This window comes from Rutilus rutilus (assembly GCF_951802725.1).
Source record: "Rutilus rutilus genome assembly, chromosome: 18".
Classification (NCBI taxonomy): Eukaryota; Metazoa; Chordata; class Actinopteri; order Cypriniformes; family Leuciscidae; genus Rutilus; species Rutilus rutilus.
Genome location: NC_140231.1, coordinates 14,283,781 through 14,306,155, shown reverse-complemented (window position 1 = coordinate 14,306,155; position 22,375 = coordinate 14,283,781). Strand labels below are relative to the sequence as shown.

The window sequence follows — 22,375 nt, the reverse complement described above, 5'->3', positions numbered from 1 at the left end:
GTAAACTGTAGCTATTTGTTTGTGTACATTTTATCTAATTTTACAATTACAGTTAACAATTGTAGGCTACAACGTTTTACATAGGTTATATTTATTGCTCCATCATTTCAATATGACTTGAGATCCGCTCTGACAGATTCAGCCAGATTCGTGAACAACTAGTTTAATCGGTTGATCCGATTCAAAAGACCCGATTCAAAAGAACGATTCGTTCACGAATCGAACATCGCCTCTGTGCTGGTTGGATTGCAGTAAGGTTAGGAGCAGAGAGAGTGAGGTGAGAGAGAGAGAGAGTAGAGAGATGAAAATCACTGCCCGGCCACAAGACAGACGGGCCACGCATGAACAACTTTTACGGCCGAGGCGACATTGAAGGGCTGTCATATCTCGGGTGGATACAGAGAGCGCCCGTGGTGTTGTTTAAAGAGCCACCCACAGCATTTCTCCCGTGTTTTCCACGAAGGGAAGGAGGTGAAAACTACCCGCCGCCATTTTTTTGGAAGTGACTGACTGGGAGTGGAGAGTTAGCTGTAAACTGGCCACAGCTGATTTAGTTTATATTCCCTGTGAGTCATCACCTTCGACACTGTCAGCCCGGACGGCCTGGATATTGTAAATACACCGACTCGTCTCAACTATACGAGCTGCCGAAGGTCCAAAGGAATAAACAAGAAGAGAATTTGTTTACACGTTTCTCCTGAATTCTCACTAACTGTTCCTCCCAGGATTGCTGGTGTGGGCTACGTTAGCCACATTAGCACGCTGAGGATTTCTCCTGGAGTCCAATCAAACCTGGCCTGGTGGACGGGTGAGTTCAACTACACCCTCAAACGAGCCGTTTATCTATTCTTGTCAGGACCTTACAGATGTCTCGTTGCGGTTGTGTCGTTATTTTGTCGTCGTATGAAGTTGGCTAACATTCCACGAACTGCTCAGCTAATATGTGGCTAATATAGCTAAGTTGGGTTCTGGTCTATAACTTTTCACGTTGTTTAATACTGTGGAACAGCCAAACTGAAAATATACCCTATTTAAATGAGTCTTCTTTCAAATAGCCGGTGTCACTAATGTGAGAGAGTTTTGTTGCTGGTTAGGTAATGGCAGCTTTATTTGTGCCAGCCTGCAGGTTTAACTAACTTGATTTATTTAGGTGAAACTACTTTAGCATTCATAAAACTCAATGTCGAATGGACTGCTCAATTAGTCTTTAGCTAACTTGCCAAATGTTTAATCTTGGCAAACTTGTGCCCTTCTTTGAAGGATTAAGGATTAAACCAATAGATGAGGGCAAACATGATGATTTTTTTCCAATGAAATGTATTTTTTTGATTTAGCATTCGTTTTTTTTTAACTCAGTTTGTCAGTAATAATATCAGTTAACCACATTGTTTACAAGACAATGTCCAGTGTCGCATATTATTGCAATGACACTCCCTCCCAGTTTCACTGCACTGTTTCCAACAGCAGGCTTTGATAACTATATAAAACAAGCCTTTTAGGGGCTTGTAGTATAATTTGCTTCCTCATTATATAAATTATGCCTCTGTTATGACAAGTAAGCAGTTGATTAAAGTGCTGGTTTATCGAGCTGGGTATTCCCTTGTTGTGAGCTGCATTCAGCGCCGCATTCCTCTTCTCACAGTGTTGACATTGCGTAACACACACTGGACTGGCCAGAAGCCCGTGTACTCTTCTCCATACCTATTTAAAGCGTCATTCATGATAGTCACCTGGCCTAAGGACAATACAGTTCACCTATCAGCGTAGTTACCGCTATTTAATAGACCACTTTCAAACAGCATCGTCTCAGAGCTCAGCCTGAATATTGATCGCCTATTGAGTCTGCGCTGCTCTTCCCGTTCTTTGTCAATGTGAATCTATCGGTTTGTATATTTACGAGATTCGATGTGCTTATGTGGAGTTTAGCATTTGCATGTTAAAATATCTCTAAATGCATATCACATAGTGTCTGATTGATAGTGTTTGTTTATATTTTGCTTAACAAGGGGCATGCGCTTGGTTTTGTATCTGGTTGCAAGCCCTTCGAATGTGCTGTTACTGCTTATGCTGTGCATTGAATACTTAGTGCGTTTTCATGGATGTGATTGTCTAGCAATTTTGAGTACAAATTTTGTGTCCCTATCATTGACACTTATTTTTTTTGTCCTTGTTTACCTTTGTGGTGAAGTGGCATATTCATGTTCGTGTAATGTTACTTTTTTTGGGGGGGGGGGAGAAATTGTTACATATTTTATATATTCTAGCCCAAGTAACATTTTTATTTTGTATGATACTTTTATGAACCGCATCTTGCTTTTTTATTATTTTATAGTAGTGTAAAGTGTTGCTAATGCTAAATGTAATCAGTTTAAGCATTCAGGCTGCATTTTCAACCTACTGTAAGGATACATTTTAATGATCAATAATTATATTTTCAGTAATAGGATCTCCTGCTGTAGGCTACCATCTAGTTATTGCAATGGCACGAGTAAGCAACAGCAATTACTTCTCTAGATTATCCATTATAAATCACTTTTTGTTTGAACTCCTGTTCATCAGTTCTCCTTTTTTTCCCTTGGCCTCGATTGCAAATTCTGATTGTTCCTCGTTCACTTGCAGCCCTTTCTCAATGTTGTATCATCTTAATGATGTGCTTTATATCTTCTGTCCTTTAATATTTTGATACTTGTTATGTGTGGAGTAGACTCATTTTCAGTTATCTCTGTAATGGAAACTGAAGTCACACTGCTTTGGCTAAAATTCTGAGATAAATAGTCATTCAGAATTGCACAATTTTTACAACATGTCAAGTTAGGCCTGCTTAATGCTAGACTATATCATCCTATTTTTGTAGTACTATTTCTGTTGACAGAACTAACATTTCTGGGAATTGTAGCATGACAGTTATTTATGAGAGATCATGACCTTGCCGTGATTTGATTGAGTTTATCTAACCATTTTGCTTTATTGTACGTAAATAAGCATATTTCTGTCTCACAATCTCACATAGGCTATTCTGAAATGCCATTGAAGTTTAGTGACGCATGCATTTATCTAGCCTAGCAGATGGAAACTTGATGAGTGTGTGAGAATGTCACCTTTAGAGAATCAAACTGGATACCTGCACCAGGAAGGAGGAACCTTCTGTCATGTGAACAGTTTTAACAGCAGAGATCTTGATCAATATAGGAGGCTTCCAGTGAAGAACAGTTATGCTGTTTTGCACAAACAAGCTGGAAAGAACACGTCTGATGTTGTCTGGTATCGTTTTGACTCGTGTAAACCGCTTCATTATGACGTTACCAGTTAAGAGAGGCAACCTTTTCTTTATCTGATAAACGACTGCAGGGATTTTGACAACATTGTCTGTCCATATACACTCACCTAAAGGATTATTAGGAACACCATACTAATACTGTGTTTGACCCCCTTTTGCCTTCAGAACTGCCTTAATTCTACGTGGCATTGATTCAACAAGGTGCTGAAAGCATTCTTTAGAAATGTTGGCCCATATTGATAGGATAGCATCTTGCAGTTGATGGAGATTTGTGGGATGCACATCCAGGGCACGAAGCTCCCGTTCCACCACATCCCAAAGATGCTCTATTGGGTTGAGATCTGGTGACTGTGGGGGCCATTTTAGTACAGTGAACTCATTGTCATGTTCAAGAAACCAATTTGAAATGATTCGAGCTTTGTGACATGGTGCATTATCCTGCTGGAAGTAGCCATCAGAGGATGGGTACATGGTGGTCATAAAGGGATGGACATGGTCAGAAACAATGCTCAGGTAGGCCGTGGCATTTAAACGATGCCCAATTGGCACTAAGGGGCCTAAAGTGTGTCAAGAAAACATCCCCCACACCATTACACCACCACCACCAGCTTGCACAGTTGTAACAAGGCATGATGGATCCATGTTCTCATTCTGTTTACGCCAAATTCTGACTCTACCATCTGAATGTCTCAACAGAAATCGAGACTCATCAGACCAGGCAACATTTTTCCAGTCTTCAACTGTCCAATTTTGGTGAGCTCATGCAAATTGTAGCCTCTTTTTCCTATTTGTAGTGGAGATGAGTGGTACCCGGTGGGGTCTTCTGCTGTTGTAGCCCATCTGCCTCAAGGTTGTGCGTGTTGTGGCTTCACAAATGCTTTGCTGCATACCTCGGTTGTAACGAGTGGTTATTTCAGTCAAAGTTGCTCTTCTATCAGCTTGAATCAGTCGGCCCATTCTCCTCTGACCTCTAGCATCAACAAGGCATTTTTGCCCACAGGACTGCCACATACTGGATGTTTTTCCCTTTTCACACCATTCTTTCTAAACCCTAGAAATGGTTGTGCGTGAAAATCCCAGTAACTGAGCAGATTGTGAAATACTCAGACCGGCCCGTCTGGCACCAACAACCATGCCACGCTCAAAATTGCTTAAATCACCTTTCTTTCCTATTCTGACATTCAGTTTGGAGTTCAGGAGATTGTCTTGACCATGACCACACCCCTCAATGCATTTAAGCAACTGCCATGTGATTGGTTGATTAGATAAATGCATTAATGAGAAATTGAACAGGTGTTCCTAATAATCCTTTAGGTGAGTGTAGATTTATTAATGTGACAAGGGAACCAGGAGGATGACCATAGCTGTCAAACTTGCTGACGCCACATTTAATCTAATCACAAAGGGAAACTTTATCGGGAAATTGCTCAAATAGCTTGGTCCTCATCCTCAGAAAACCAAGAATGTACTGCACAAATTGTATGAACTTAGATTTTGGATCTTGACAGAGCGGTCACCAAACTGTCATTGTAGGGCTGTTACGATTAATACAAATTTTGTTTAAAATTGGCTTATGAAAACACAATCATTGAGAAAACAAATGTTTATTGTGCCACATTTCGTTGCTTTCCCTTTATTGCGCTTTTGCCCCTACAGGATCAGTTTGATTCTCTGAGATGTAGCGAAACATGGACCAGCGAATAGGAATGTCACGGTGAAGAATTTTTCACTCTGGTATATAAACTTGTGACAACACCGGTCTTACCGATAACACCAGGAGGAGGGGGGTTATTTTGAACGGGTGTTTGCTTTCCACTTTTGAATTTGCAATACGCATACTCTGTGTATAGGCCTATTATTCGTGGGCATTACAGGGAGCTGCTTTCAATATGCGGGGTGCTGAAATCACTTCTGAATGCACGCTCTCTTTTCACTTAACGTTTTGCGATCGCGTCTGCTCAATTCAGCGTGAGTCGAAGCACAGATCAGCAGCAGGAGTCAGATTTCATTTATCGCGTGACGAGAACGAGGCGAGCTGACTGACAGTGGTGGAACATTTGGTTTTGCTGATTTTCAGTTTTTCATTCAAATTTTCTGTAAGTTATTTGTTATTTTATATTAGGCCTATTGCATGGTGTAGCCTGTCGTGCTTGTTGATAAAAGTTCTGTTTAATACAAGCGGGTTCATTGTACTGTTTTGTTATGTTTTTCATTAAGAAAAATAATGAACCCACCATTCAAGCTATTGCCGCCCCCAAAAAGCCGCTAATTTGAAAGCAAAAGTAAAATGCACAAGGCCGGCATTCATATGTGATTTAAAAGCGAGGTAGAAAAGAGGGATGTTTAATTTCCTCAAATCCTCCGCCATCGCCCTGCCAGTCATCTCATCTCTCCTTACTCTTGTCATGTGTGATCAGAGAAATCTGGCTCCGTCTGCACTGTGCTGCGACGCTACAGCTCGTGCCTCGTGCTATATGAAGCAGAGCAGGAGCTTTCAGTTTCTAATTGTAGCGTCCGTTGTCTAACTGAACTAAATGGTTTTTATTTCCATTAAAATGGAATGTAATCATTGTATGGCCGAATACCTTGTAACACAGATTACCGCAGCAAGCCTACAAGCGAAGCATACTTTGGGGTTCGGATACACGTCTAAGCAGTCAAATACACAAAAATGTCAAAATGCCTGTTTTGGCGAGTATTCACATAAATTTACATGTTCACTTTTTTTCAATAATTGTTTGAGGACTTTTTCTAATTGCATTAGTTTGCAGAGTATTGGTTTCTGCTTTGGTATTGTGAAATTGCACTGGTATCAAATTTAGATACCCCAATAACCTTATTTCCAGAAAAATATATTTGATGTATAGCACTATCATAAAATAAAAACTATAGGCCTACTCGTATTACATTTTGGTCATACTCATGTGCGAGACTATTCGACTAGCCGATCAAACGATACTGCTGCTGCTAGTCGACTTGGAAATACTAGTTGTTTACATTTTATTTTGCACATTTAATGTTTTGTTTTAGATTTTTACAAAGACTACGGTTAAATTACCGTCATATTAATGTTACACTTTTCTAAATAATATATACATTTTAAAATGTATGTCGGAACGGAAAACAAAATCATTTTGCATGCATTCGTGGCGGCTTCAGAGAAATGTCCACTCGAAGATGAGCAAGGTGAAGACGTATTTTGAAAGCCTACACACAACTTTTCCGTTTTATTCAATGTCATGTCAAATTAGCATATAACAAAGCTTGCTTATAGGCTTGTTATACTAACCGGTTATGAGGGACAATGCAGAAAGGAAGTTTAAACTAGTTGACTTAGCCTATCGGATGCAACATTTCCGTTTAAAGTGCCCCTATTATGGATTTTTGAAAATTACCTTTCAAAATACTTAGTTTTGTGTTTGATATTGTGTAAGTTTCCGGCTAACTGGCTAAATCATGTTATTACTGGCTTACTGAAATACTTCTGCTAATCAGCTGTGTGCCACTATTACCTAAAACTGCATCTATTAATGGAGATTGTCTGTCGTTCGAGCAAGATTTGTTTTTACAAACATGTATGCTACATCAGTCATTCACGTTAGTGCTGGGCGAACATATTATGCACCGTTATTGATACAGTTCCCGCATGTGCACCGCAATACATGAGAAATATACACATCAGTTTGTTGATGGACATACACTTGTCAATGCTGATGGTTGAGGAATTACAGCTGTAACATCTCATAATGTACCTCAAAATAAGTAGCGTATCACTGAGAAACGTTCTGCTCAAGTCGTCCTTGCGATGGAGGTTCGGGTTGAATAACTAGTTCTTCCAATGTTTCATCATCGGACTCGAGCTCGGGTCGATATTGTAAAAATCGGCGTCATTGTTCGTTACTGTCTTTAGTTTACGGTGTGTACAGTCGCTGAGCTGTAGGAAGCCTCCGGATGGAGCTGACGTTCAGTTATGGCAATGGGCGTTTTTGTTTCCAACAGGAAAGCTGTAAGCAACCAATCACAACAGACTGAGCTGTCTGGCCAATCAGAGCAGAGTAGCTCGCAGAAAGGAGGGATTTAGAGACATTGATTCATCCATCGAGTCGTTGAAAAATGTGGTGATGTGTATTATGAGAGAATGAAACCTTTGACCTTTGATGCATGTAAACCTATAGGAGACTCCAAACCAACAGACAATAATAATTATAATTTTTGCCGTAATTGAGCAGCCCTATGTTTTTGTATTAAAGGAATTTTTAATTCAAAAATGAAAATTATCCCATAATTTACTCACCTCAAAACATTCTAGGTGTATATAACTTTCTTCTTTCAGCCAAACACAATCAGAGTTATATTAAATAATAACATTATAAAAAGCGCATCCATCCATTATAAAAGTAATCCATATGACTCCAGTGGGCTAATAGGCCTAGTTCACCCAAAATTTTTAAATGATTAAAGACCCTTTAATTTGTCGGGTCCGAGGTCGGCCGTTGAAGCCAGAAGCCAGTGATTATAGTTTATACATTTTTAATTATATATTATTCTTACTAAAACCCACCGCTTCGCTTCAGAGGCCATTTATTAATCCACTGGTTTTGTATGGATGACTTTTATGATGGATGGATGGATGTGCTTTTTGGAGCTTCAAAAACTCAAGCTCTATTCAACACCTTTTTTCAAAGCTGGGAAGAGCCAGGATATTATTTAATATAACTCAGATTGTGTTTGGCTGAAAGAAGAAAGTCATATACGCCTAGGATGGCTTGAGGGTGAGTAAATTATGGGATAATTTTTATTTTTGGGTGAACTATCCCTTTAAAAGGGCTGTGTAAATTCTGCAGCATTTCTCCTACATGACATGAGGGTAGTAAATAACGAACTTATTCCTTTAAGGAAGCAATGCAAGTATGTATAAGATGAGTTTGAGTTAGAATACCATGGCTAATTAAAATGCCTCTGTGATTTGAATGTCAGTGCTGGTACACACAAGAATACCAAATAATCAGCTTAAACTCTCAGCTAGACTTCACCTTTTCTTTGGCTCTTTGGAGTTATTTTTTTATTCTTTCAGCAATATATTGTATAAAAGTAAATTCTTTATTCTTTGTTATAGTTGGTTTCCAAACAGCACAGCAGAAAACTTTGTGTTAGTTATGAAATACTAACTTTCAATCTATTTCAAAACTCGCTGGAACAAACAGACGCCACTGATTTTTGTCATTTAGCGATTCGTTCATTTACACTCCCTGGATATTTATCAGCCAACAGTTCTTTTTGGTTTTGAATCACGCCTGTAACTTCAGGTAGGCTAGATGTGATGGATAATCTCTTTTCGGCTATTGAAGTTTTTAATCTATGCATTTCCTGTTAGTGCTGTCTGGAAGAATGTCAGTATGGTTGCAATCATTCAGCAGTAGCGTGACCTCAGAGTAAATGACATGCTCCAAAAAATGTATCTGTCCTAGTTTGTTGTTTTCAGTGGTTTTGAAAATTAGCCGGAAAAGTGTTGTGAAAGCTGTTCTCTATGTCTACTCTCTTCTGACTGTGTCGATGAGAAATAAACAGCACGTTATGTGATGGCGATTTAATCGTGGTGTGAATTCCTTGCAGAGGTTAAGACCTGGCAAATCCAAACTCTAAATCCGCACTGCTTATTGGAGATTAAGGCCCAATAGACCCCTCTCACTTATTATTTTTTTTTTTTTTTAAGCATGATAAAGGGAATTCCCACAGAGACTAACCAGAGATCATGGCCAAGTTCCTGGAGTTACTAGTCTGTGTCCCAGACTTTTCTTGCTGAGCTTCTGTTCTGTCATGTACAGGCCTGCAGCACAACAAAATGTTGCTTAAAGACCCAAGCCTAAGTTAAAAAGCGGCATAGTCTTCTAGTTAACCGCTCAGCTTTACTTAGTGTACTGCTACCCAGCATGCCATGCAGCCCAGTTTCTTTTTCTTTTTAATGATATATTGTCCTGCTGATTATGATGATTATGATTATAACACGTTTAGTTATGATCATTTTAATTTCCATTTAGATCTTGTCTGAAATTCTCCAACGCTGAAGTACAGTTGTTAAAGACATTATCTATAAAAAGTGAAGCCTGTAATTATAATTATAATGTAAGCACTAAGCAGATTTAGGAAGCTGGATTGCAAATGACAGTGTGAAGATCAAAATTGTACATTATAAATATTCTCTGGCGCATAACAATATTCCCTACAGCCTTATGAATGCTGAGCTGTTTTCTGTTTGGTCCCAGAGGAGCATCAGTAAAGAGTAATTCAGCATTTTCTTTCTCAGTTATCTGTGGAATAGGCTGATAGTGTTTGATATTTATGAAGGGATTTTTCTTTAATGAACCGAATCAATCAATGAAGTCAACTTGGTTAATTAGGCTTACTCAGCCTTGTGAGGCAAGATTTTGCCCTGTGGGGCTTGTTTGTCTGATTTCAAAAAAGTCATTACTGTACATGAAAAGCTTGGAATTTATGTGAAATATTGACTGTTTTTGCTGTCAGCCATCAAAAAATCATTTTTAAAGAAGTGTATTTTTATGTTGATATACTTTCTCCCATCTTAATGTAGATAGAAGGTTAACTATTAGTAGGTTGCACACCCCCACCCCCCAAAAATGTAAATGTTTTAGTAATATCAAGGATGTCCTCTCTTGACTTGGGCCAGCAAACCCATACCACCCTAGCAACCACATTTAGAAAACCTTAGAAGCTGTATAGCAATAGGGCTGCAACAAACGATTATTTTGATAATCGATTAATCTAACGATTATTAGAACGATTAATCGACTATTCATCGACTATTTCGCCGACTAATCAGTACGTTTGGAACGATTATTCAGCCTTTTCAATTAGTTAAAACACGGAGTTATACATATTCTAACTATAATATAAAAAAAGAAAATCACTTCAGCTTTTGAAATGGTTGTTTTAATGAACTTTGAGCAACTAAACAGGTCATTCTCTTTAAGTTTTCAGATTTCTGTCCAACTCAAATCACACACAAATGCTCTCTAAGCATTGTTTAAATATTCTGTTCTCTTTCAATAGAAAAAAATAAACAAAAAAAAATATCAGCTGCATTACAGACACACTTAAACTGCAAACAATTATTATAAGAATCTTTTTTTTTTTTTTAATTGATATGACAATTGAGCTGAGCTGACAGAGATATTCTCATTCACCTTTTAATTTACAGTATAAAAAATTAACTGACATGATATTCTTCATAACATCTCCTTTTGTAAGTCTTCATGAATATGTAACAAAATACAGGCAAGGGATAAGACTGTAATAACGTTACCTAATAGAGCTACAATAATAAAAACAGCCCCGACTCCTAAGCTCGATCAAGCTTTATTCTATGCAAAAATGAATCATCACATTACTGTAATTATATTATTATTGTTAATATTATTGCTATTATTAGTAGTATTGCATTCTCTAAAAAGAGATTTACTGCTAGTTATTTAGCTTCAGCTGGAGAATATTCACCTCTCACCGGCTCGTCTCGTGCCGGGTTTTTCCTCTTTAAGTGTTTTAACATGCATGTTGTGCTCCCGTGAAAAGCAAGTTCCGCCTTGCATGTATTGCATACGACAGCATTCTAGGTTTGAAGATTTGTGCAACTTTCACACACCTTACTAGTTCGGATTCGTTTGCACTCCGTCATAATTCGCGCTGTGTTTTCTTCTACCGCATTACACTCTAGCGCTACAGCGCCGTAGCGGTCAAATCGCGATATTGCAGGCCCTTACATTAGGTCACGTGGGATCAAACGACTACTCGACAACAAAGATATTTGTCGACAATTTTTTATTGTCGACATTGTCGACAATGTCGACTAATCGTTTCAGCCCTATATAGCAACACCCTGGCATCGTGGTGACAACTGTTGTACGGGCAAGCACAACAATGGGCATTCTCACAGAAACAGTTTTTGCATTTAAAGGTGAACTAAGTAACTTTTTTTTACCTTAACTGAACAGCTTCGGAGTCATTAGAATGGTTATATTACTTATTTCGGGTTGAATGGTGGTCGTTTCGCACCCCCCTGGTGCCCGTGAGCGGAAAATACGCACTTGCAACTTTGGGGTGGCGGGCCACCGGCCGCCGCGTCAGGAAGTATCGCGTGATATCAGGTCTCGCGATGTAAACAATTGCTTTACGGCCAAAAGAAATCTGCTAAAATGCCGTCATTATTGCGCTCCCTCACGCTGTTTGAACCCGAATGAAGAAGACGTTTTAAAGAATATCCCATCTGCTTTGATGTCGTTGATCTGCTAGCCTCTGGTGTCTGAGAATAGCCAAAGAGTTTTTACAACAGTGTTGTCAAATATCTATTCCGAAGCTGTGGGGGGAGCTCTAGAGAGAAACCTGCGAGCAAAAAGCAAGAATACAGCGAAGAAATCCCGAAGTTACTGAATGCAGCTTTAAAACTTGAGATGCAGGGCAGTGAAATTAAATAAAATCCTGCTAAATCTAGAGAAATTTTTTCATAGGTTGAACTAGGGCTGTGTGATTAACTGTAATTGATTTTCAATTCCGTTATTGACTTTGTCAACGATTATGAAAACAAGATATGTAAAATGTTCATTGTGCCGCTGCTGCATTCCGTCTAGCGCACCTTCCTTTCCTTCACAGCGTTGTGCTTTCGAACACTTTGTTCCTAAACAGCCGCGACACGCGATAAAAGGTAGAATTAATCTGAGTTTTTGTTCTAACCAGCCGCGACGGCGACACACGACAATTCTATTTTAGAAACGGTTCCTATTTCTGCGACGTCGCGGAGAACAGAAAGTATGCTTTTCTCAGGTAGGCTACTATTTATTTGCTTTATTTAATGTTAAAAGCATCTGTGTGAAGTTTGCATATCATTTTGTGTTTTTTTTATAGCCGTACTGAAAGCAACAATTCACCTCAGATCTTCTAAATAAATAAAAGTGAACAAGAACGTTCAAACTGTTAACTTATAAGTGTATTCTATGACAACGATTGTTTCAGCAACTCAGTATGTATTTTTAATAGTGTTATGGCGCTTTTCCATTACCAGTACCAGCTCGCCTCGCCTCGACTCAGCTCGGCTCGGCTCGCTTTTCTCTCCGTTTTCCATTGCAGATAGTACCTCCACAATAGTACCTGGTCGTCATAGCGACGCCGCAGGAAACTGCCGTGACTTAATCTTTTACGCGAGACGCGTAAACCCCCGCTACCTACACACACAGGACAATGGAGGAAATCGAGTGTATGCTGTTTTTGGATGTTTTTGTTGTTTTTTATTCAGGATACTGCGTCTGGCGCGTGCAATGATGACGCAGTGAATATTGACGATTCTCTCTGACCAATCAGCAGTCTGCCATGATTTCACGTCACATTTTAGTATCGCCTCAGCTCGCCTCAGCCGCTTAGAACCTCGCCGGAGGTGGTACGAAAAAAAGTACCTGGAAGCAGGTACAGGTACAACTTTTACACAGTGGAAAACCAAACAGAGCCGAGTCGAGTCGAGCCGAGCCGAGCCGAGGCGAGCTGGTACTGTGTAGTGGAAAAGCGCCATTAAAATGGTGTAAAATACATGAATTTGATTATGTACTTATCCATTTAGTTGAGAGTGCCAGGAGCTTGCCGAGAGAGCCCACTCACTCACGCTCTTCTGATCAGCTGTGAGTTTTGATTGACTACATCTCGTCCCATAGTTGCATCACGTCTGGTGTGGACAGTCAAATTATTTGTCGCTTATCGCTTATCGCATCCGTCTGGTTAGGACACGGTGTGACATTCGCCTCTGTGCCAAATGATAAAAAACACGTTACGCGGCGCGTGGCCGGACCGGATTTTTTTTCATGAACCATTCCACCCCTAGTCTTATCCGTACACAGTTGAGAAAGAAAACGCGTGTGTAACACTATATTGGATCCGTGCATTACCTAGCTCTTAAAGTGACAGCAGATACCAAATATACCTGCTGCTGTCTGTCATTATTAATAAACAAACAACAAATGACAAATAATCACTCGCTGATCTTGACTGAATAACTAGCTTTAATAAGGATTAATCTATATTTAAAGGAACACGCCGACTTTTTGGGACTTTGGCTTATTCACCGTATCCCCCAGAGTTAGATAAGTCCATACATACCATTTTCATCTCCGTGCGTGCGTGCTCTGTCTGACGCACCCACCGCTAGCCTAGCTTAGCACAAAGACTGGAGGTAAACGGCTCCAGCTAGCATACTGCCTAGAGCCCTGCACGGAGCAAAACATCCAGCTCTAACCGAGACCTGGCCCGTGGTGTTCAAGCCCTAATCCGGCCCCAGCCCGAAAACGTCTGCAATTTTTCAGCCTGAACCCGACCAGAGACCAACATCAATATCCCTTTGAGCTCTTTCTGACGCGCGCTGTCTCTGCTAGATGCACACACACACGCTACTAGGTAAAATTTTATTATAGGCCTCAAACATAACTAGCACCACCAACAATTATGCCCACAAATATTAATACAGACTGTCCATTACAGAGAAGCATAAGCATGCAGTAGAGAATATTATATAGCCAAATGTGATCCAGCAGTAAATAAAGATTTACGGCCTACCTTTCTTTGATGTCAAGTAACTTTACTGAAGAACAACGTTTCAAAGAACTCTTCGCCAACTGGCTAACGTTAAATAATAATAAAAATATAATAAAGAAAAAAAAAATCCGTTGAACTGAGTAGGCTCATTCACTGTTTACTCGCGATCGTTGTGAAGAAAAAGAATAGCATCCACTGTTGAAGGCTTCAGGCTCGGTAATCAAATCAAAACTCTTTCAAAATGCAGCTGTTCCTGAAGTATTGGGAACTTTTAGTAACTCCCCACGCTCCAACTTCTCCCTGATGCTCTGCATGGTCAACTGTCACCTAATGCATTGCACGCGCCTCGCGTTACTCGCATGATCGCATATCATATTGCGTTGCATATTTATAATATTATCAATATAACAATATTTCATACAGTAGCCTGCGCTCTGCACGTATATTATGGTCACGATGAAAGGAGAAAAGCTCAATGAGCCCGAGTCCGACCAAAGCCCAATCTGTAAAAAATAAAAAATAAAATAATTGACCCGACTGCTCCCAATAAGTGACAAAATAATGCCAACATTTTCCTATTTACATGTTGTGATTTGTATAATCACAGCGTGTACAAATAACATGGTCACATATTCTCAGAAGGCGAAGCACTGCTACTTGGGCGGAGTGATTTGCTCGCAGCGCCTGAGAAGCCCCGTGGTGAGGAGCAGAGTTCGCTCAGAATTGGAGTAAATCAGTCCGCAGAAATAGCAGTGCTTCGTCTTCTGAGAATATAGTTCCCAGTATGTATATGGTTAGAAGATGGTTGTTTCTCATGTGACCTTGTTATTTGTACACGCTGTGACTATACAAATCACAACATGTAAATAGGAAAATGTTGGTGTTATTTTGTCACTTATTGGGAGCAGTATGCTAGCTGGAGCCGTTTACCTCCAGTCTTTGTGCTAAGCTAGGCTAGCGGTGGGTGCGTCAGACAGAGCACGCACGCACGGAGATGAAAAAGGTATGTATGGACTTATCTAACTCTGGGGGATACGGTGAATAAGCCAAAGTCCCAAAAAGTCGGCGTGTTCCTTTAATGTGAACAATAAGACTGCAGTGTTATATGCAGTTGTTTTACATTTGCTTATTCCATTTCTTTTGGTGTAGGCTATTACTTATCTGAATACCACTGTTAGTATACATCTTCCTGAAAAATGTAAAACACTGTGTCTGTTTATTTAATTTGCATATTCATTCTGTTGTATTTATTTGTCCATTTATTTTGTAATTAGTTTCTTTGTTCTTATTGAATTTCTGACTCAGGACTCAACAATAAGGACTGCCTGATTGTCCGGGTCCAGCGTGAAAGACACTCGGGCCAGTTGACGGAACTGTCACTTGCCCCATTGCGCAAGTGCTGCATCTTCACGGATGTTGATCATTTGCCATAATCGATCAGCCCCAGGTTTAGCTACTTTAAACTTCAGTGTAGTGTGCAAGAAGCTGCAGTAGACATGCAGTGGTCAATCATGTCCGTCTAGCACGTTTACGTAGAGAGATTATAGAAAAGCAGCGAATTGGCATTAAAGTTCTGTAGGAATTACTTCTAATACTGTCTTTAGAAAATCTACAAATGTAGTTCTCTAAAGGAGAAAGATAATAAATCCCAACCTGTCAGAGCATTAAGTGTTTAGTAGTCACCCTCTACGGCCTGTCTTGTGACTCGAGCTTCCCTTCTCTGTTATCACATGTCTAAGGAATACTTTTTGAAGGGCTAAATCTGTTGTTTACCCACAGATGCTCTGACTAATGCAGTCACTGCAGGAGAGATAAAGGATGGTGAAAAAGCCAGTGGTCTTAACTGACCGCACAATGGACTTTTTGGAATATGTTTGCTTTGAGCAACTACATAAGAAGTGTCTACACAGGGTGCCAATACCCAGCCTAAACCCTTTCCACACATTTCCAGCCAAAATAATAGGTTCTGCACTTGACAAATTGTCTGGTCTCGACCAGGAATATAACTTCACAGAGTGCTGAGGGAGGTATAATGTCGACACCAATTAGCCTAAAGTTTTTAACGTAACAACAACTGAAAAAAAATCAACAATATCGTGCTTTATAATCAACAAAGCACCTTAAAGTAGAAATATGATTTGCAGCGATGATGGGACATGCTAGACAGCTACTCTAGCCACTTCATTGATAAATTCAGTACTGAGTTTTATGTCTGACGGTTGCATAAAAAGCAGCTTGTCATGGCATAAAAACTCATAACCTCCCTACAGATAAACATCTACAAGTGTTTTGTTGGAATGTAGTCAGTTATGTCATCGCTTCGGCCCTCAAGTCAGTGGAAATTCCATTTGAATGGAAAAGAGGTAACCTACCCACAATTGGTCTTTCAGTTATCCAGCTAATCAGCTCTAGTGGTTCGTGAATACGCCCAGAGTTTGACTGTTATTCAACACATTGCTTCAAATCCCTCCAAACCTGTATGAGCCTGAAGAGGTGATAAGAATGCAGCAGAGCAGGTCGATGTGAAAGCTGGGAGCACGTCAGCTGTCGTGCTGCGACATTACTGTATTTACAGCCTGTAAACAAAGGTCAGGTCACCGGTCGTTGTTTGGAATTAGTATCTGAAGATAAGACAGGTACTGTGGCCTCATGGTCTGTTCCTGTTTAACAAATCCACAGACGCTCATCTGGCTTATCTTGTATTTGCAGCTCAACCTACAGATTCGTAAAAGGAAAATAAAGATCTGGGCAGGTAACTAGTGTTGTCAAAAATATAGATTTTTCCTGAAATATTTGAAACGGTTCTGATATTCATTTTCCACAGTATCGATACACGGACACCAGCTGCGCTTCCTCATCTCTGACACACCCGCCTCCTTTTAGGCCACGTTCACACTGCGAGCCTTAGTGCTCAGTTCTGATTTATTGCTCAGATCTTTTGTATAGCTGTTCACATTATTGTTTTAAATGTGGCCAATATCAGATTTCAGTGTGAACAGATCATTGTCTATCCCGCATTGACTGACCCGCATGCGCAAAAGAACAATAAAAAGATGACACGCAGCACACTGTCATACACTCTAGGGCCTTTCACACTGCGCTTAACCCCGGGTTATCGTTGTTCTAAGCGCCACTTTTAACCCCGGGTAAAGGAGCATTTCACACTTGTAATTTAGATGCGGGGTTAGCGCCGCTTTTTATCCTTTATCGCTTTTAACCCTGCTCTAGAAAAGGGTTAGCATCACTTTTGCGGTGTTAACTCTGCCAAACTTGTACAGTGTGAAACGATGCGGTGTTAGAATGTTACAACTAGATGCTTAGCATCCACAACCAATCGCATGCCTTATATTCACGCCCTTTAGGCAGTCATGGCAACAATGCGCGATGCATATAAACAGTTGTTTCTGTATATGATAAGAAAAATATCAAACGGCGTTGGAAAACTTGACAATTGGAGTGTTGAATAGACCATCTTTCTTAACTTTTATTGTTGAAAAGTTCACTTAGAAAAAAACTTGATATTACAGTCAGCAATGTGTAATCAGGACGCGCAATGCTAGAGCCTTTATGTAAACGGGTCACATGCTGCGTTCGTCCAGTGAGTACAAATTTAAACCTTTAACCCAGGGTTTAGGAATGTTCAGTGTGAACAGGCAATTTATGAAAACCCAGGATTAACTGTTAACCCCGGGTATAGTATGAGCAGTGTGAAAAGGTGTGAATAAAGATAACCCAGGATTCCGTTTACCCGGAGTTTAGAATGACCCAGGGTTAACTAGGCTATTTCAAGTGTGAAAAGCCTAGAAGGTACGAAAGCTGTCCCTGGGCCGGTACCTTTTCAAAAAGTACACTTTTGTTACTTTTAGGTATTAGTACACTTTAGGACAGGTATTAATATGTAACTTTAAGTTATCAATATGCACCCTTTAGGTATAAAAGTGTACCTTTTGAAAAGGTACTGCTCTTTTTTTTCTGAGAGTGTACGAAAGTAAATACAGATGTCAGATGACATTAACTCTTTCCTCGCCATTGACGGAAATTTCTGGCTTTCCGTGTTTTCACTTTTATAAGGTAGGGGCGCTTTGACATCATCAGAAAGAGCACTGAATTTCTTTATCAAAAGATGTGAAGTAGTAGCAGAAACGAGCGATAGCATATGTAAACATTAAACAACATTAAACAGCATACAGGCCTACATCAAAACTGCCTAACGTTACTGAATGAATTGTTGACCCAGGACGAGGTATAGGACTTTGCAGGCTGCAGAGTATGTGTGCGGAGTGGAGCGCCAACGATTTCCCCTCCGCGCTCTTAAGCGTTCAATAATCACTACGCTCCTGGTTCACCATTTCCCGCTCCACTCCTCACTTACTGATATCAAAAACACTGCTCCATCTTCACTCCCTGAGGAAATTTGTGGCTAAAATATTTATATGCTTTGAAATCTCACCCAAAATCTGTTCATAACATAATAAATACTAGGAGAATAGTTTCAATGTGGTTTATTGGAAATTAGTGCTAGAAAGTGCAAATTATTTTTTCCTAGGACATGCCAAGCTTATTACATGGTGATCAGCATTAAACGTTAAATATCACTGCTGCTTTTCGCATTTTATCCATGGGGCGCTACATTTGTTACAGATTTCTGCTCATTCGAAATCAGATACATTTTTTGATTGCGTTTGTGAATAAGTGCTACCTGTTTAAAATGTGCTTTCACTCGATCATATTCAGTAGCCTATCTAGAAGATACAAACAAAACCTGTATTGGATTTAGGACCACATATGGAAGTGGCCCAAATCTGAATTGAAAAGATCAAATTCTATGTGGTTTGTGCTGTTCACACATAGCCTTGCAAGCCAGATCTACATCAAGATGTTAGGTCTGGCAACTCACCATTGTCAGGGCTCAAGCCGAGGGGCGGGATAAACGGCTGTCTTTCAAATTCCCTATGTATGCAATAGGACAGCGCTACAACCAACCAGAGCGTTTTCCCAACAGCGGAGCTAACGTTAGTTGATAGATTAAACTTTTTCCGTATATGGCCGGCAAAACTACGAACACATCTTCCTGTTTTAAGAATGACTCAAGTGTCGTTCTTTGTTCTTTTCTCAAAGAAAAGCTTAACTCCAAGTCCTCCAGAGTCACGGACAAAGCCGATTCGAAAGACCGCTGTTCGCCAGCAGCAGCTCTTCTTTGTTTTCAAGTAGCTGGGAACCGTCGCAACTCTGTCGTCATTATGTGAAGCCCGCCCCGCCTACTCTATACACGATGTGATTGGCCTGACCTGAGTTTGGTTTTTCCAGCTCGAAAGTCAACGGAGAGTTGCTAGACCACACTGGCTGCAAAATAGATTTTGCTGCCGCTAGGGTGCGTCTAGATTTCTAGGCTACTGTTCACACACTGTCCTGACAAACAGATCTGAGTCACGTATGAGCAAAAGGGTTAGTCCACATTTACCTGCAGTCTGAACTTAAGCCTTAATCACTCTTTCATTTGCTCCGGTTGAATAGAGTTGGTGCTACAAGGCCTGAATTTCGGCATACATTATTTTTTTCTGCAGGTTTCTTGCTCACACACATAAAGCTGCTTCTCAAACTGCTTGGGATTTCATTTCCCAATTGAATTCTTTTACGTTGCTTTTGCTCTTAAACTGTCAAATACACACAAAATTTCATGCGTTTGGTCTTAAAGGTCTGTAAAGGATTATTCCTGTATTTAATTTTTTACACTTAAGACAATCCAGTGTTATTTTACATTTGATTACTTTGGTCAATTTCTGTAGTATTTCTGAATATTACTTTTAGATTTACCTGAAAAACCTAAAGCACTGTTTATTCATTTTTTTTCTTTATTCTGTTGTTTGTATTTGTGCTATCATTTGTAATTTGTTTGTTTGTTCTTATTTTATTACTGACTGTCTATTTTTTTTTTTTTTTTCAATTCAAAGTTTGAAATCAAGCTGCTTTGTGCTGTGTGTAAGCTACTGCACAACAAACACACAGCACAACAAAATTATAAAAAAAACAATTGAGTGAGCAAACATTGAGGCTAGGTGAGATTATTGTTATGGTAATTGATCACATGCAGTTTGGAAAAGTATGGAAAAATATTTGTTTTTCCAGACCATTGACCCCTATTCAGTTTTTAAAAAGAATATATATATAAGTAATGAATAGTCTTATTCTTAATAAAAAATATTTTTTTAAAATAAATGTTTTCAAAAGTTTTCATTTTCAAGCCCCCCAAAACACAATATCTTGAACGGCCAAAATGCATAAAGTTTTTAATTGAATTTGGTGTCATGTAGCCCAAACGGCACATAAATCAGACTGTACTTTGCTGTTTGGTGATCATGCATCATCAGACCACATTTACAGTATCAAAGTGATAATATATGCAGATTATAAAGCTTTATAGCTTTCTTCTCATCATGCAAGCATCTTATCATTTCGAGAACCCAATGAAAAACAGAGAAAATATTTATTCTATATTTATATATATTCTATATTTATATATATCTACAGATGACTGTACTATTCACTGAAAATAATTCTGTGTGAGCCATTTATTTAAAAAATGGTCTGAAAAATCAATTTATATGTGAATATAAGTCTAAATTAAAATCCGTTCGTCATATAGGCTAAAGCAGTTAAATAGATTCTGTAAAAAACAATGGGGTGTTAGACACCCAGTCTTCTATTTTGGGTGTGATTCATTGTCAAAACAGTATACAACTAAAAAGAAATGAATGAATAATTTTATTAAAACGCTGAACGGTTTTATTATTTTTTATTTTTTCAAAATGTCTTATAGCTGAAAGCCTGATATGGTATCAACTCTATTACAAATGTTGATTAGGCCTGTATTTGTTTACCTGCAGGTCTCTATGCGTACACTGCCTCCCTCTGGCAGATGAGTAACCAGCGGGGCCTGACGGCCAGATAGTCCCCTGCGAGCGCGGCGCGGCCCCGGCTCGCAGCATGCCCTCCACCAGCAGGGCAGGGAGTCTGAAGGACCCCGAGATCTCAGATCTCTTCTTCAAGGAGGACCCCGAGAAGCTCTTCACAGACCTCCGTGAGATCGGTCATGGCAGCTTTGGCGCGGTCTATTTTGTATGTTTTATCTATTTAATAGGATTTGTCATTTTAATGCATGTTACAGTACATTCTGAAATGTTTGGGAGATTCAGTTGTGAAATATCAGATGTGTATATTGCTCAGGCACGGGATGCGCGGACTGCAGAGGTGGTGGCCATCAAGAAGATGTCCTACAGTGGGAAACAGTCTAATGAGGTCAGTTTTCCTACATTCCAGAGTCATTACATACAGTCATGCAACGGTTTGGTTGTGGATTCAGCTTTTCCTTTTGGGTGGGCACAGTGATAGAAATGATTGCATTACACTTCTAAGACTTTTTTCATGTTTTTGAAAGAAACTTCTGATGCTCACCAGGGCTGCATTTATTTGATCAAAAATGCATTAAACACTGTAATATTGTGAAATATTACAATTGAAAATAACTTTTTTTCTATTTTAATATATCATAAAATGTCATTTATTCTTGTAATGCAAAGCTGAACTTTCAGCATTATTACTCCAGTCTTCAGTGTCACATGATCCTTCAGAAATCATTTGAATATGCTGATTTGCTGCTCAAGAAACATTTATTATTATTATTATTATCAATGTTGAAAACAGTTTTTTCTGCTTAATGTTTTTGTGGAAACCATACCATTCAAGAGTTTGGCTTGAGTAGGATATAAAAAAAAGCAAAGAAATTAATGGAACTTTAATTTGATCTAAAGTGACAACGAATAAACACATTTATAATGTTACAAAAGATTTCCATTTCAAATAAATGCTGTTCTTTTGAACTTTCTATTCAGAAAAGTATGATTTTCACAAAAATATTAAGCAGCAAAAACTGTTTTCAGCATTGATAATAATAACTATTATTAATTGTACTCAATTATTAATAACTTAAAATAATCCATCAGCATATTACAATTTTCTGAAGGATCATGTGCCACTGAAGACTGGAATAGTGGTTGTCACAGGAGTGTTTAAAAATGTATTAAAATAGAAAAAAAGCTATTTTAAATTGAAATAATATTTCACAATATAACCTTTTTTACTCTAGTTTTGATCAAATGCTGTCTTGGTGAAAGACAGTTGTATGAAAAACATGAAATCTATCTATTCCAAACTAATATATATTTTAGTCTGTTTCAGACTCACAAACAACTATGGCTTGGCTCTCAAACAGTGACTTGGCTCAGTATCATACGAGCAAATTAAAGTCAATTGCTGAAGTCACATTAAATCTCCTGTAACACCTCAGACTGAAGTGAAGCACCAATGCCATTCATACTTTAGCTGGTGGCAGCATTTCCTTTGTAATTTCAGATTAGCAGTAATCGGATTACACATAATCTCTGCAAAGAATCCTTCAGAAGCTTTAGGACTGACTTTCTTTTTCAGGACCTGTACTAGTAAATCGATATGTCCAGT

The 22,375-nt window shown here is 39.1% G+C and overlaps 1 protein-coding gene across 3 annotated transcripts in view; it reads left to right on the top strand.

Annotated features, from left to right (window-relative positions):
• The first annotated feature begins 210 nt into the window (after positions 1 to 210).
• The window catches only part of taok1b (TAO kinase 1b), a 35,401-nt gene continuing 13,236 nt past the window's right edge, over positions 211 to 22,375 (top strand). The window contains exons 1-3 of one of the 3 annotated variants that reach the window (XM_084387478.1): positions 211 to 808; positions 20,746 to 20,977; positions 21,086 to 21,157. In XM_084387478.1, the coding sequence (XP_084243604.1) occupies positions 20,846 to 20,977; positions 21,086 to 21,157 (204 nt within the window). In that variant the 5' untranslated portion in view covers positions 211 to 808; positions 20,746 to 20,845. Of the gene's footprint in view, positions 809 to 1,676; positions 1,884 to 16,597; positions 16,614 to 20,745; positions 20,978 to 21,085; positions 21,158 to 22,375 lie in introns of those variants that run through there. The other 2 variants (XM_084387479.1, XM_084387480.1) reach the window with 2 other exon arrangements.